The sequence below is a fragment of the Aotus nancymaae genome, unplaced genomic scaffold, assembly GCF_030222135.1.
Source record: "Aotus nancymaae isolate 86718 unplaced genomic scaffold, 86718_ANA_hifiasm-v0.15.2.pri h1tg000062l, whole genome shotgun sequence".
Classification (NCBI taxonomy): Eukaryota; Metazoa; Chordata; class Mammalia; order Primates; family Aotidae; genus Aotus; species Aotus nancymaae.
In genome coordinates, this window is record NW_026988476.1 from 28,160,618 (window position 1) to 28,176,943 (window position 16,326).

General features: G+C 38.8%; 1 protein-coding gene across 2 annotated transcripts in view; it reads left to right on the top strand.

Moving 5' to 3' along the window:
- The first annotated feature begins 2,345 nt into the window (after window positions 1–2,345).
- The window catches only part of ACTR10 (actin related protein 10), a 30,375-nt gene continuing 16,394 nt past the window's right edge, over window positions 2,346–16,326 (top strand). The window contains exons 1-6 of one of the 2 annotated variants that reach the window (XM_012450973.2): window positions 2,346–2,474; window positions 4,864–4,936; window positions 8,580–8,662; window positions 9,628–9,736; window positions 12,090–12,197; window positions 14,282–14,349. In XM_012450973.2, the coding sequence (XP_012306396.1) occupies window positions 2,398–2,474; window positions 4,864–4,936; window positions 8,580–8,662; window positions 9,628–9,736; window positions 12,090–12,197; window positions 14,282–14,349 (518 nt within the window). In that variant the 5' untranslated portion in view covers window positions 2,346–2,397. Of the gene's footprint in view, window positions 2,475–2,767; window positions 2,806–4,863; window positions 4,937–8,579; window positions 8,663–9,627; window positions 9,737–12,089; window positions 12,198–14,281; window positions 14,350–16,326 lie in introns of those variants that run through there. The other variant, XM_012450974.2, reaches the window with a different exon arrangement.

Genomic DNA, 16,326 nt, shown 5'->3' on the forward strand with positions numbered 1-16,326 from the left:
GCTCTGGAGGCTGAGGCTGGAGAGTCACTTGAACCCAGGAGGCAGAGGCTGCAGTGAGCCAAGATGGCACCACTGCACTCCAGCCTGGGCGACAAAGCGAGATTCCATCTCAAAAAAAAAAAAAAGAAGAAGAAGAAGATAAGAAAGGATTATCCTCTAGAGCCTTCAAAGAGAGCATGACCTTGCTCTTGCTGACACCTTGATTTCTGACTTCTCACCTCCAGAGGTGTGAAAGAATAAATTTTTTGTTGTCTTAAACCACCGTTTATAGTACTTTGTTACAGCAGTCCCTAGGAAACAAATACAGCTGGTGAGCTGTCATGGAAAATACAGAACGGGTAATAACAACACTTTATCATTTCAATAGTTTCAGAAATATAATTTCAAAGTGATCCTTACAAATATCTTGTGAAGCAGCAGAACAGTTTACAGATAAGGAAGTGGATGATCAGAGGTATTAGGGACTTGACAGTGTGGCAGAAACAGAATGTGAACCCAAGTGAGGGGTCCTATTCAAATACTCTGAATTCAGCAAAAAATTTAATCTCTTCCCACGTTTCTTAAAGTTTTCTTCCCCATCACAACTCCAACTTCCTCCTCCTCCTCCTCCTCCAGCAATTTGCTTTCAAGGATCATTGATCAGTAATTTGGACTTGAATGTAAATTTTACTAACATCACATTCCAAATTTCTGCATTGTTACAGCTTTAGTTTTTGTTATGGAAATAGCTTATCCCCAGCTACCACACTAATTCTTGTTACCAACCATTTGATTAGAGCCTTTTTTTTTTTTTTTTTTTTTAAACGAAAGACAGGCTCTCACTCTGTTGTTGCCCAGTCTGGAGTGCAGCGGCAGCGGCACAATCCCGACTCTGCAGCCTTAGACTTCCTGGCTCAAGGGATCCTCCCTCTTCTGCCTCCCAAAGTGCTGGGATTACAGGTATGACCCACTGCGCTCGGACAGTTGGGCCCATCTTAATACAGTATAACCTCATCTTAACTTGATTACATCTGCAAAGACTCTATTTCCAAATAAGGTCACATTCTGAGGTTCCCAGCGGACAAGCATTTTGGGGGGACATCATTCAACCCAGTACACCAGGTAAATGTTGCTGTTCCTCACCAATCTACCTTTGAACTTCTTTTCTTATTATACAGTCTCTCCTTTAACAGTATTTTCCACTTCCATAGATAGAGCTAATATTTGCAGAAAAAATATTTTCACAGAAAGTTAAGTGACAAAGATGTAAACAGTAATGTAAATGTTAAAAGTAATGGCAAAAACAGCAACTACTTTTGCACTAACCTAATAGGCAGGGGACTTTGCTTCGATGTTCCTTCTATTAAACTATCCTGACTGCTCCTCCATAGAGAGATTCAAGATTCATAGATGCTACTTTAGCTACTTAATTCTGGAGTAAAATAAAAACTTTCAGAATGACTACTAACTAAAGCATTGTCTATACGTATTATTCTCTAAAACATCATTAGTACAGGCTTTGCAATTAGGAAGTCTGTGGGTCTGTTCCTGGCTCTGCCGTAGACACCGGGAATGTTAATCTCTCTGAGCGTCGGTCCCGACAGATAAGAAAACACTATTCTTGTTTTTTTGTTTTTGAGACGCAGTCTCGCTCTGTCACCACGCTGGAGTGTAGAGCCCTGATCTCGGCTAACTGCAACCTCCGCCTCCCGGGTTCAGGAGATTCTCCTGCCTCAGCCTCCCGAGTAGCTGGGATTATAGGCACGCGCCTCCACGCCCAGCTAATTTCTGTATTTTTGTCAGAGACGGGGTTTCACCATGTTGGCCAGGATGGTCTCATTTACTGACCTGGTGATCCGCCCGCCTCGGCCTCCCAAAGTGGTGGAATTACAGGCGTGAGCCACCGCGCCCGGCCTATTCTTGGTATTTCTTAAAGAGATTAAATGATAGGTAAAATGCCTAGCACAGAATAGGGGCTCAGCATCTTTTGCCCCCCCGAGAGCATGAATCTCAGCTCTCTCAGCTGCCCCAGCGAAGCCAGGTCCTCAAACACCTCTTCACAGCAGTTCGTGAGTGCCGCTTGGGGGCGTGGTGGGCGGGAAGGACCGGGAGGCCGGCTCCGCCCTCTCGAGGCGCCCGGCGCGCCTGATCGCTGCGGCCTCCGCACACCCACACTCGGATTCACAGCCGCTAGCGCCTCTTTTCCGCTAGTTCTAGAGACGGGACCACCTGCAAGGGTTTAGGTTCAACCCGGAATGAGGCACAGCCTGGGACAGCCCAGGCCTGGTGCGCCGCGGCCGCGCGAGGCCCCCGCCGTCGCCGCCGCCTGAGCGCCTGAGCCCCGGCCCCGCCCCCCGAGCGCCGAGGCTTGTTGGCCACAGAGTCTGAGACCCACTTTTCCCAGTTTTCATTACCACCATGCCTCTCTACGAGGGCCTGGGGAGCGGCGGGGAGAAAACGGCGGTCGTGATCGACCTGGGAGAGGCCTTTACCAAGTGAGTGGCCGTCACGCCGTCTGCGTTCGGCCCGGGGGGAGGGCGGGTGGCCGAGCCCCAGGCACTGCCCGGGTCCTCATCGCGGACTCGCTGAGCAGCTCGGGGCCTCCCCCTTTCTTCAACCAGCCCTTATTTCCTCCTTGGGCGATGCGAATCCGAGGATCGGGGTCTGACTCCCAGAGAGGTCCAGGAAGCTTCAGTTGAATTGCCCTCGTCGCTGCCCCTTGTCATCACCCCAAACCCTTTGGGATCATCTATGTAGGGGATGACAAGAGTGACCTAGACCCCGCTTAATCTGGGCTCATCAGATGAGGAAGGCAGCCAACCAAATGTAAATACTCGATGACGAATTTCATCATAAAATATTTATTTAACGGAGCTTCTTTTGGTGCTGGAAATGCAAAGATGTTTAAGACCGGGCTATTGCTCCTCAAGAATTAGGGAGATTGGGCACATTGTGAAGTGAAGCTCTACAGATAGGCCCCTCCCTAAACTCTAAGGTTAGATTTAACATGTTTTAAAAAAGGCAACTTGTAGACACTAGAGAGGAGGTTCTCAATCTTTTGGATGGCATGGATCTCTTTAATGGCTGGACGAATACCACAAATGCACAAACCTTAAGATATTTACACACAGTTTCAGGGGATTGGCAGACAATCATTGTGGTCCTGGGACCCCAGGTTAAGAGTCCTTGTGATGGGCTCAACAGAGAGGGAACTGACAGGCAATTACATCATATATGTATTTCTGAGAAGAAAAACATTTGAAAAATCTTTTTGTATCTCTAGGCACTCCTGACGTATAGGAGGTATTTAATAACTATTTATTGACTAAGTGTTTTAAAAAAAACTATTTAAAAATTGGACCTCAGGAGCTCCAGAATTGGATTAAACATAGTCCTTGTTTAATGATATTCTCACATTTTTCTATGCAAGGCCCTCTCTTATTAATTTGTATTTTCTTATTTGTAAAATTATTTTGAAAGCATAATAACTAATTTGAGGCTTCTACTCAAAGATAATTATTTTGGCTGTACTTTGAAGAAATAAGCAAAAAGCTATTTTTGAAAAAGAGCAGGAAGATGATAAGATAAATATATGAAGTAAAAGAAAGGAATTGAAGCCTAATGGGTTGCATTTTGAGATGCTTGAGGAACACTGGTGCAAGTACACATGCAGACAGGAATAGTAGGAGATGGAGAGAATTATTTGGAAACGCGAGGAGAGCAGTGCCAAAAACTAGACAGGACAGGAAGATGAGATGTTTTACTAACATGAAACAAAAAGTGGAAATAGCTAAATACTCAAGAAAAAAAGTGTAGTTTTTAAAAATAATGAAATATGCAGTTTTAAAAACGATACTGTATTCCCAGCACTTTGGAAAGCTAAGGTGGGCCGATCACTTGAGCCCAGGAGTTCAAGACCAGCCCGGGCAACATGGGAAAACACCACTCTACAAAAAATGCAAAACTTAGCCAGCCATAGTGTCATGCCTGAAATCCTAACATTTTGAGAGGCCAAGGTGGGAGGATTGCTTGAGCCTGGGAGGCAAAGGCTACAGTGAGCTAAGGTTGTGCCATTGGACTCCAGCCTGGGTAACAGAGTGAGACCCTGTCTCCAAAAAAAAAAAAGGACAAAGTATGATAGCAGTCCAACAGTCCAGTTGTGCTTGCACAGTGGCTCACACTTGAAATCCCAACACTTTGGAAGGTCGAAGTAGGAGGATCACTTGAGCCCAGGAGCTTGAGACCAGTTCGGGCAACATAGTGAGACCCAGTTTGGCATGGCAGTAGGCTCCTGTTGTCCTAGCTACTTAGTGGGCTGAATTGGTAGGATCACTAGAGCTCGTCTGGTTAACACTGCAGTGAGCCGTGATTGCACTACTACACTTCAGCCCGGGTGACAGAGTGAGATCCTGCATCAAAAAAAAAAAAAAAAAAAAAAAAAACCATAAAAATGATGGTAATGAAGATTATGTTAATATGGGTAGAAGCTTGCTGTATGAGTTAATTATGTATGAAGTGTGATTATAACTGTCAAATATGTATGCATAATTTTAAGAAGTACACTGAAAGCAAACATACCAATATGGAAGCTAATAATATTAGAATGATGGAATTATAAGTGACATGTCAATTATATGAATGAAGTCATGTAGTACAGATTCAGGGCTGTAGATAATGTAGTTGTTAATTCTGCTAAAATTCACAACTAAGAACAAAGTAAATGCTGCCCCTAAAATAATACATTGACTTTTGTATCACGAATTTGATATAGTTTTTTTCTGTTAACATACAAGCATTAATAAATAATATTAACTTATTAGTTTTGTGGAGTGATTTTTTTTAAAAGAATACTATAAGTTGTTTCAATTTTTCATTTATTTGCAGGTGTGGATTTGCTGGAGAAACGGGTCCAAGATGTATAATTCCTAGTGTGATAAAAAGAGCTGGGATGCCTAAGGTATTTAAAAAAAAAAATTAGCAAAATAAATATTGTAAAATATTTTTAAATATGACTTCGAGTAAGATTGATTAAAACAGTACTAAATATATAATTTATGGCTATATTTCCAAGGAAAAGTTTTTAAATCAACTTTATCAAGGTCTAATTTTGCACACCATAAGTATATCATGTTGTACAGCCACCACCACAATCCAGCTTTAGAATATTTTCATTACCCCAGTGAAATCTCTAATACCCATTTACAATTAATCCTCATTCCTATCCACAGCCCATTAGGGCATACCTTCTGTTTCTATACACTGGTCTTTTCTGACGTTTTGTATAAATGGAATCATATAATATCAAGAGAAAAGTTTTAACATCAGTAGAATACTTTTATAAGTCTTATAGTATAACATAACCACTGAATAATTTTATTCTTACCTTCTTTATAATATATCAGATATTTAAAATTTTGAAAACAAACTTTAAAAAAATTTCTTGCCACAGCTCATTTGGCAGATTAGAAATTGCAATGAGTGGAAAGAAACATTTTGCTTGCTATAAAATTCACTTGTTAAAAAATGAGATGTAGCTATTACCATAGTAAGATTATATATGCATTCCTGAAAATATCTTTGTTCTGCAAAATGGTACATTTTTTAAAAATGAAGCAAGCTTATGGAAAAAATAAGACTGGAGTAGACCACACAAAACCTATATAACTTTGTAATCAAGAGGACTAGCAAAAACAATAATTGATGCCTCAACAAAATTTGAATAGAATTGGCAGGCAGCTGAATGTGGCTGGAGGGTGTCTTAGGGAATATTAAAAATAAAATTGTCATGGTGGTGCACACCTGTAGTCCCCAGCTACATGGGAGGCTGAGGTGGGAAAATCACTTGAGCCTGGGAGGTCGAGGCTGCAGTGAGCCAAGATTGCACCACTGCACTCCACCATGGGCGACAGAGTGAGACCCTGTCTCAAAAATAAACAAATAAAAATAAAATAAAGTCATGGATTGAAAGTGTTACCCAGTGGTTTCTGAATGCAGAGGGTAGCAAGCTCTGAGCCGGGACTGTTATTAAGTAGCGACTAGGAGGAAATGCAACCCAGTTGAATCATGGAAAGATTCACTTTGAGGCAAGAATTGCTGGTATAGGGGATTATTTACACTTTTCTTATGACGAGATCTGAAAGGATATCTACCTGTGTGATAACTGAGTTGATGACTTTCTAATTCTATTATAATTTTAGCTTGTCTTGCCTAATTTGAACTAATATAACTATAACTTTATACTGACATTATTTTCTTATTTAGCAATCGCATATAAGCATATTTGGTTTTATAAAAACGTTATAGGAGAATAGATGAGACCATCAGGTTATATTTGGCATTGACATACATCAGAAATCTTTTTAATTAGACTTGATTAAGGAATCATTTCATTGATTTTAAAATTTTCTGCAAATCCCTGGTTAAGCCAGAAATAAAGTAGATATTGGTGATGTGATGTCTGAAAATATGATGAAAGCCTGTAATCTCAGCACTTTGGGAGGCTAAGGTGGCCAGATCAGTTGAGGCCAGGAGTTCAAGACTAGCCTGGCCAACCATGTGAAACCCCATCTCTACTAAAAATACAAAAATTAGCCAGGTGTAGTGGCGGGCACCTGTAATCCCAGCTACTCAGGAGGCTGAGACAGGAGAATCACTTGAACCTGGGAAGCAGAGGTTATAGTGAGCGAGATCATGCCACAGCACTCCAGCCTGGGCAACAGAGAGAGACTCCGTGTCCAAAAAAAAAAAATGGGATGGATGTTCCTGTTTACTAATTTTTCATGTCATTTTGCTGTATAAGGCATTTCTGTATTCCCATATAGATGTCTGACTGGATTAGACCCTGTACATTCTCCTTGCCACTTTTCTTAGTGCTTTGAGCTTTTATCTTTTTTTTTTTTTTTTGAGACGGAGTTTCGCTCTTGTTACCCAGGCTGGAGTACAATGGCGCGATCTCGGCTCACCGCAACCTCCGCCTCCTGGGTTCAGGCAATTCTTCTGCCTCAGTCTCCTGAGTAGCTGGGATTACAGGCACATGCCACCATGCCCAGCTAATTTTCTTTTGTATTTTTAGTAGAGATGGGATTTCCCCATGTTGTCCAGCTGGGTCTCAAACTCCTGACCTTTGGTAATCCACTCACCTTGACTTCCCAAAGTGCTGGGGGGATTATAGGCATTAGCCATCGCACCCATCCGAGCTTTTATCTTCATTTGAAAAGACAGATACATAAGAAATTGTTTATATTTGACTATATATGGTTTGGAACCTTCTTTAAGCCTCATAAAATCATGAAGTTAGGCTGATGGTCTTTTGAAAGAGTAGATGAAGAGAGGTCTGCCAGTGATCTATCAGAGTACTTAGAGCTTTCTGAGGATCATAAGTGAAGCTGTTGATATATATTAGCATTGACTTAGCACTTATGGCTTGGTAATATGTGTGTATGCTGCTTTTGTGCTAATGGTGTTGTTTTTACCACACATATTTATGAACAACCTACTGTGTACCTGGCACTGTATTATTTGAAGAAAGATATAAGCAAGCCAGAAATAGTTCTTGCACATGGAGCTTATAGTCTAGCAGAAAGGTGGATATTTTAATTAAGTGTGGCCATGTTGCAAGAGAGGAGGTATCAGTGTTTCTGGACTAACAGGGACTGAACCAAGTTGAGTATTTGAGAAAACCTTTGATGCTTTTTATTCGATGCTGATTTTTTTTTTCTTGAGATAGTGTCTCACTCTGTCGCCCAGGCTGGAGTGCAGTGACATGATCTTGGCTCACTACAACCTCTGCCTGCCTGCAACCTCTGCCTCCCAGGTTCAAGTGATTCTCTCACCTCAGCCTCCCGAGTAGCTGGGACTTACAGGCACGCACCACTATGCCCAGCTAATTTTTGTATTTTTAGTAGAGACAGGGTTTCACCATGTTGGCCAGGCTAGTCTTGAACTCCTGGCTTCAAGTGATCCACCCGCCTCAGCCTCCCAAAGTGCTGGGAAATGTTTTTTTTTTTTTTGAGATGGAGTCTGGCTCTGTCACCCAGGCTGTAGTGCAGTGGCCAGATCTCGGCTCACTGCAGCCTCCTCCAAGGTTCAAGCAATTCTCCTGCCTCAGTCTCCCAAGTAACTGGGACTACAGGCATGTGCCACCATGCCTGGCTAATTTTTGTATTTTTAGTAGAGATGGGGTTTCACCATGTTGACCAGGCTCGTCTCGAACCCCTGACCTCAAGTGATCCACCCACCTTGGCCTCCCAAAGTGCTGGGATTACAGGCATGAGCCACTATGCTCAGCCTCAGTGCTGATTTTTTATCAGTCAAGCCAAAATTGTAAGTCAGATGGAGGAAAAATGCATGTGAGCAAAGTTCTTTACTTCCTATGAACACACACTTCCATTACCACAGTCTAAAACATTCTGCCATCTTAGACATTCCAGTGCTTAAGGATTTCTAATTTAAGAGATCACTCTGTATTTAATTTTTATATTCACAATACAAATTGCTTTTAATTTATTCTCAGAAAATGCATTAGGAAATAATTATATTTTAATATTAATTTGAGATCATTTTATTAATATAAATTAATAAACCATTTAAATTTTTTGCAGCCTATCAGAGTTGTTCAGTATAATATCAATACAGAAGAATTGTATTCCTACCTAAAGGAATTCATCCACATACTATATTTCAGGTAAGATACATTTTGTTTTCTAGCTTTTATGATTAGATAGATTTTCCTAATGCCATAGTGATAATTGGTTGTATTGCATCTGAGGCAAAAAAAAATTGACTTCTATTGCCATTTTTACAGGTTTATTTTCAATCTTTTCAAAAATATATTTGAAGACTAGAAAACTGTCAGACATGAGGAAATACTGAAAATGAAATGTTCGTTAATGAAATGAACTGAAAATTAAATTATTCTACATTCATACAGTGAAATACCATGCAGCTCTTAAAAAAAGAGTTCTGTATCTGTATGTAGTAGTACAGAAAGGTGTCTTGGATATATTGATAAGTGAAATAAGCAAGTTAAAGAACCACATCTATGGAATGAGTATTTCTGTTAAAGTATACCCCCATACATCCACAGAATGAAAAAAATATACAAACTTCTATCAGTGGTAGTTCTGGGTAGTAGGAACATAGGGTTCTTGTACTTTGCAAGTTTTACATGTCACAATATTTGGAGCTTTGTGAGCATGTATTACTATTGTAACCTAAAAAAAGAAAGAAAATATCACCAGGTACCATGGCTCCCACCTGTAGTCCTAGCTACTTGGAAGGCTGAGGTCTGGAGGATGACTTGAACCTAGGAGGCAGAGGTTGCAGTGAGGTTAGATTGTACTTCTGCACTCCAACTTGGGCAGCAGAGCCAGATCCTGTCTCAAAACAAAACAACAACAACAACAACAAACTATGTAATGGCTCAAGTTGGTAATCATAATAAGCTATAATTTTAGGTTCCTGAGATAAATAAGTTAATGAAGTTCCTAGAACATTGCACAGTACATTAAAAGGTCAGAAATGTTATCTTTCTGGGGCAATAAAATAAAGATGTCTTTTTGTGATAAAATGTCTTAAGCTAAGGTAGTACAGTTTCACTATTCTTAAATTGTATGACTTATTTTTAAAACCAAAACTGTCACTTTTCAGGCATCTACTGGTGAATCCCAGAGACCGCCGAGTTGTGATTATCGAGTCGGTATTAAGTCCTTCTCACTTCAGAGAGACACTCACTCGTGTTCTTTTCAAATATTTTGAGGTACCTGTCTTTACATCAAATAAGTAAATTGCTTTTGAAATAAAAAGAGAAGCAATAAAATTCTGACTAGTTTTTAGGGAATCTTTCTTCCCTTTTTTTTGCTGGTAGTTACTCCAAACTTAAACTAAAAAAAGCCTTCATTTTGTTTTGTCTCTTATTGTATATGGCACACAGTATAATTGGGGAACCAGATGATAGAAGCTTCTTCAAATTGTCCATTTATCAGCCGGGCGTGGTGGCTCACGCCTGTATCCAAGCACTTTGGAGGCCAAGGTGGGCAGATCACCTGAGGTCAGGAGTTCAAGACCAGCGTGACCAACATGGTGAAACCCCGTCTTTAAAAAAAAAAAAAGCAAATTGTCCATTTATCTTCTTCCTTTATGTGGTTATTTCATGCTTTAGCATGTCATCCAACACTTATATAATTGGAGATTTCTTTTTATTACTGTTTGTTATTTATTTTAATATAGGTTTTTCTATTTGGGGACTTTTTTTTCAGAATTAAAAGGTATATTCTGTGCTGTGGACTTTGTGATATGTTTCTTCCAGATCTTTCTAGCTTCCATTGCTTAGTTATACTGTTCTGAATTAGGTCATTTTAGGCTTCAAATTCCTTTAAAATGGAATAATCAGTGTCTCCCTTAGAGTAAGTCAATACTGCCAGGAATGAGACTTACCTCATGGTATAAGTAATATTACCTGTAGCCTTGATTTTATGGGAGTCAGGATTATTTTATAACCAAGAATATGTTTTAACATTAATGTATTTCATAGTAAACCAGAATCTTTATTATTCAAATTTTTTTAAATCTCTGCTTTGAAATTTAGGTTTTTTATCAGCAAGAAAAAAAATGGAAGATTATATATGTTCAATGTGTAAGAAAGTAAGCACATATAAATGTATTTTCATACTTTCTCTTGAATTCAAAACATACCTAATACCAAAAATCACAATGTCTTTATGAGGTAAAGGCACTTAATATTTCTAAGTTATGTTTTTTTAAAGCAGGTACAGCGAATCAGTTGCATAGCTTTCAGTACTTACTGATGTCATGAGTCCAGGAATTTCATTTGCTCTAGGGAGAACATAAAGCAAAACAAGTTGTATCAGCTGCCATCTGAATAAAGTGGAATATTCTCTATATTTATAATTAAGCATTTGTGTTAATATCCTTATCTTCTATAAGACTGAATACCTGCTTTATCTATTTAGATAGTGGAAATACAGCCATTATTTTGTCTACCATTTGATTATGATGGACTTTCATATTTTGACTGAATATCTAGTATTTGGGATGCCACCAGATCTGGCAAATTCTTACTGAAAAAAATGCCACACAGAGTCAACTACTTATGTAATTTTGTCCTTCAGTTTAATTTTAACAATACTCATAGTTCAATTAGCCAGACATGGTGGCATGCGCCTGTAGTCCCAGCTACTTAGAAGACTAAGGTGGGAGGATTGCTTGAGCCCAGGAGTTCAAGCCTGCAGTCAGCTGTGACTGCACCACTGGACTGCAGCCTGGGCAATGGAGCAAGATTTTGTCTCTAAGAAAAAAATAAAAATTTAAGTAAAAAACAAAAAGTAAAAATAAATAGTTCATATTACAAACTTTGCAAATAAAGACAATGTAGAATTTTTTTCTGCATTTTCATCTTAATGGTAAAGGTGTCTCTTTATTTTTTTAATTTAACATCTTCCTTTAAATTTATGTTTCTAGACTTCTTTTTTTTTTTTTTTTTGGGATGGAGTCTCACTCTATTGACCAAGCTGGAGTGCAATGGCACGATCTTGGCTCACTGCAACCTCCGATTCCTGGGTTCAAGCGATTTTTCTGCCTCAGACTCTCTAATAGCTGGAATTACAGGCAGATGTCATGACACCCAGCTAATTTTTGTATTTTTAGTAAGACAATGTTTCACCATGTTTGTCAGGCTGGTTTCGAACTCCTGACCTCAGATGAACCACCTGCCTTGGCCTCCTAAAGTGCTGGGACTACAGGTGTGAGCCACTATGCCTGGCATGTAGACCTCTTCTTTTATTCCTTTCAATTTTCCCTTCTGAAAGAGGGCAAGAATAAAGAAAAATGCTTCATAATTGTCATTTTGGAATGAAACAGCCGAGCTATTTTTATTACAGTGTATTTTGGAATTTACTCAATAAGAGTAAATTTATATAAATCAACAAACTAGTTTTTAATTACTCTCATAAAATGGTTGAATAGGTATCACCATATAAATTAATAAAATGTTCCTGTGAATTTTTTCAAATATACTTGAATATAAGGCAAATCCGTTGAAATAATGACACTCATTCTGATTTTGTTTTTGTTTTGATTTTGTTATTTTCTAGGTTCCATCTGTATTGCTCGCTCCAAGTCATCTAATGGCTCTTCTGACGCTTGGAATTAATTCTGCCATGGTCCTAGATTGTGGATATAGGGAAAGCCTGGTGTTACCCATATCTTTTTTGTCAGCCAGCCAACTTTGCAGTCTTTACTTTAACTAAAAATAATTAGACTAATTACAAATGATTGCTATCATACTGAACTATTATATTTTAGGTTACTATGTACAAATATGAATCCTGTGGAAAAATTTCACAGGATTGTAAGACTTAAGGTTACTTTTTGTAGAAGTTACCACTATCATTTGGTCCCAGGATATATTCCAGGAGCATACTTCATGAATATTATGTTCAGTTTTTAAAAGAAAAATCAGCGAATTAGGATATATCAAAGAAGTTGACTAGGATAGTCAAGTTCTAAGAAAAAAAGTCAAAGAGTAATTGGAGAAACTGAAATGAGAACGTTCGATCCAGAAAAATTTAAAAACTTAATGGCAACATAAAATCAGCGTTCAAATAGCTGAAAAGCTCACTGTAGAAAAATGAATTCATTTTTACTTTTCTTTTTTTTCTTTTTCTTTTTAATCTCCAGAGGCTATCATGAAGGCACTATGTCTTAGTGTTTATGAGGTTGGATCTTAGAATCAAATACACAATAAGTGCAGATCACAGCTATGTTTCTTACTACGTGGTCAAGTAGCTTAATCTCTTTGGGCCTCAGTTTCTTTATTTATAAATTGGGGATTGTAATATTTCCATCTCATGGGAGAGTTGTTTTAGTTGAGTGAGGTAATATATATAAAGTGTTTAGCATAGGATTTGGCAGATAGTAATTTGCTCAGTACATGCTGTGGTTTTTATATCGTTGACCATAGGTAAGAACTTACCAATAATTCAAGCTGTCCCAAAATAGAATTACTGACTATGTACATAAACTAGTACATTTATTTTCATTATAAATATTTAAGCAGAGTATAGTAAGTGAAATTGTCCTGATGGACATTGCTTCATTGAAAAGGATGTTGACATGCATGAATGTGAGACTCTTGCAATTTTGAGACCTACATGTATATTTATTAGAAAAAATATTCATGGAAGGAAATCAAGAATCATTAACTCCTAAGGAATTTAATCAAGCAGTAGTGTTTTTGAGTATAAAGTACTTTGTGTTTAATTCTTAAAACAACTGAGCAAGGTAAGTATTATTATTCTCATTATATAAATGAGAATATTGAAAGTTAGGTTGACCCCTCTTCATATAAACATGTAGCCAGGATATAACCCATGTTTGTTTCCAAAGCTGATACTCTTACCAATATACTTAGCAAACCCACAGTAAATATTATTTACTTTCTTCTCAGCTCTGTCCTGTGGAAATATATGTGGGCCATGTATGTTAAAATTTAAAGTGTTCTAGGCTGGGCACCGTGGCTCACACATGTGATCCTAACACCTCGGGAGGCTGAGGTAGGAGGATCACTTGAGTCCAGAAGTTTGAGACCAGCCCGCCCAACTTGGCAAAACCCCATCTCTACTAAAAATACAAAAATTAGCCAGGTGTGGTGGCACATGCCTGTAATCCCGACTACTTAGAAGGCTGAGGCACAAGAATCACTTGAACCTGGGAGCTGGAGGTTGCACTGAGCCAGCATTGCACCACTGCATTCCAGCCTGGGCTATAGAGCGAGACCCTTTTCCAAATAAATAAATAAATAAATAAAAGTTTTCTAAGAGCCACATTTTAAAAGACACAAGAAAAGATGAATTTAATAGTATATTTAACCCACTGTATTTAAAATATTCCATTATTTAATCCATACAAAATTATAATGAAGTATTTTAGTGGATTTTTTTTTATTCTATTAAAACCTTCTAAATTTGGTATGTAGTTTAGTCTTACAGCACATCTCAATTCAGACTTAACCATATTTCAAGTGTTAAGTAGCTACACAGGACTAGTGGCTACTTTATCAGATGCCCCGGTCCTATCTGAGGAATTGTGTGTGGTCATGTGTATTTTTATTCTGTTTTCTTTGATGAAGAATATGAAAAAAAAACTTACTCTTCGATTTTTCTGTAACTTTGTTAAAATAAGAAATAAAAATTTATCACCAAAGCATATTTAGAACAATACTGCAGAAGGTGAGGAAAAAACCATTTTATCTCCTTAAATAGTAATATCCTTGACTACTGTATAGATATATGAAGGAATCCCAGTTCTAAATTGTTGGGGAGCATTACCCTTAGGAGGAAAAGCTCTTCACAAGTAAGTTTCTTAGAATTTAGCATACTCTTTTTAACTTGTACCACAAAAACAGTTGCTAATTTGTTTGTTGATCAGTGATCAATGGAGGGCTTGTGATACGGACAGTGAATTTTATCCATTCCATTCTCTTTTAACTTGGAGTACATTCATCTTTTAAGAGGAAACCATTTTTGGCTGGGCATGGTGGCTCATGCCTATAATCCCAACACTTTGGGAGGCCAAGGTGGGCAGAAGACGAGGACAGGACTTCAAGACCAGCCTGGCCAACATGGTGAAACCCCGTCTCTACTAAAAATATAAAAATTAGCTGAGCATGGTGGCAGACATCTATAATCCTAGCTATTTGGGAGGCTGAGGCAGGAGAAACGCTTGAACCTGGGAGGTGGAATTTGCAGAAAGCCAAGATCGTGCCATTGCACTCCAGCCTGGGCAACAAGAGCAAAACTCCATCTTAAAATAAATAAATAAATATTAAAACATTTTTTTATTTTTGTGGGTACATAGTAGGTGTGTATGTTTATGCAGTACATGAGATGTTTTGATACAGGCATGCAATGAGAAATAAGCACATCATGGAGAATGGGGTATCTGTCTCCTCAAACATTTATCCTTTGACTTACAAACAATCTAGTTACACTCTTTACATTATTTTAAAATGTACATTTAAGTTATTATTGTCAATAGTCACCCTGTTATGTTATCAAATAATATGTCTTATTCTTTCTATTTTTTTGTACCCATTAATCATCCTCACCTCCTTTTTATCCCTCCATTATCCTCCCAAGCCTCTGGTAGCCATCCTTCTATTCTCTATGTCCATGAGTTCCATTTTTTGATATTTAGACCCCACAAATAAGTGAGAACATGTAATGTTTGTCTTTCTGTACCTGGCTTATTTCACTTAACATAATGATCTCCACTTCCATCAGTGTTCTTGCAGATGACTGGATCTTATTTTTTTTTATTGCTTAATAGTACTCCATTTTGTTTATGTATCATGGTTTTTTTGTTTGTTTGTTTTGTTTTTTTGAGATGAAGTCTCACTCTGTCACCCAGGCTGGAGTGCAATGGCGCAGTCTTGGCTCACTGCATTCTCTGCCTCCCGGCTTCAAGCAATTCTCTACCTCAGTGTCCTGAATACCTGGGATTACAGGCACTTGCCACCATGCCCGGCTAATTTTTTTTGTGTTTTTACTAGAGATGGGGTTTCACCATCTTGGCCAGGCTGGCCTCGAACTCCTGACCTCGTAATCCACCTGCCTTGGCCTCCCAAAGTGCTGGGGTTACAAGCATGAACCACCGTGCCCAGCCTTTTTTTGTTTGTTTGTTTTTACTTTTTTTTTTATTAAGCTCAGAGGTACAAGTGCAGGTTTATTGCACAGGTAAACTTATGTAATAGTTTACCTATATAATAAAATAGTCGAAGACCTTTTTTTTTTTTTTTTTTAATCGAAATGGAGTCTCGCTCTGTTGCCCTGACTGGAGTGCAGTGGCATGATCTTGGCTTCCCTGCAACCTCCGCTTCCTGGGTTCAAGCAATTCTCCTACCTCGGCCTCCCGAGTAGCTGGGATTACAGGCGCATACCACCACGCCTGGCTAATTTTTGTATTTTTAGTAGAGACAGGGTTTCACCATGTTGGCCAGGTTTTTCTCTAGCTCCTCACCTCAGGTGATTGGCCCACCTCAGCTTCCCAGAGTGCTGTGATTATAGGTGTGAGCCACTGTGCCCAGTGGGAAGACCATTTTTATTTAAATCATAATAATTGGGCTGGGTGTGGTGGTAGGCGCCTGTAATCCCAGCTACTCGGGAGACTGAGGCAGGAGAATCGCTTGAATCCAGGAGGTGGAGGTTGCAGTGAACTGAGATTACACCATTGCACTCCAGCCTGGGTGACAAAATAAGACTCTGTCTCAATAATAATAATAATGATAATAAATCTGTTATGAATAAGGGTATCAGTTACAACGTTTTAATT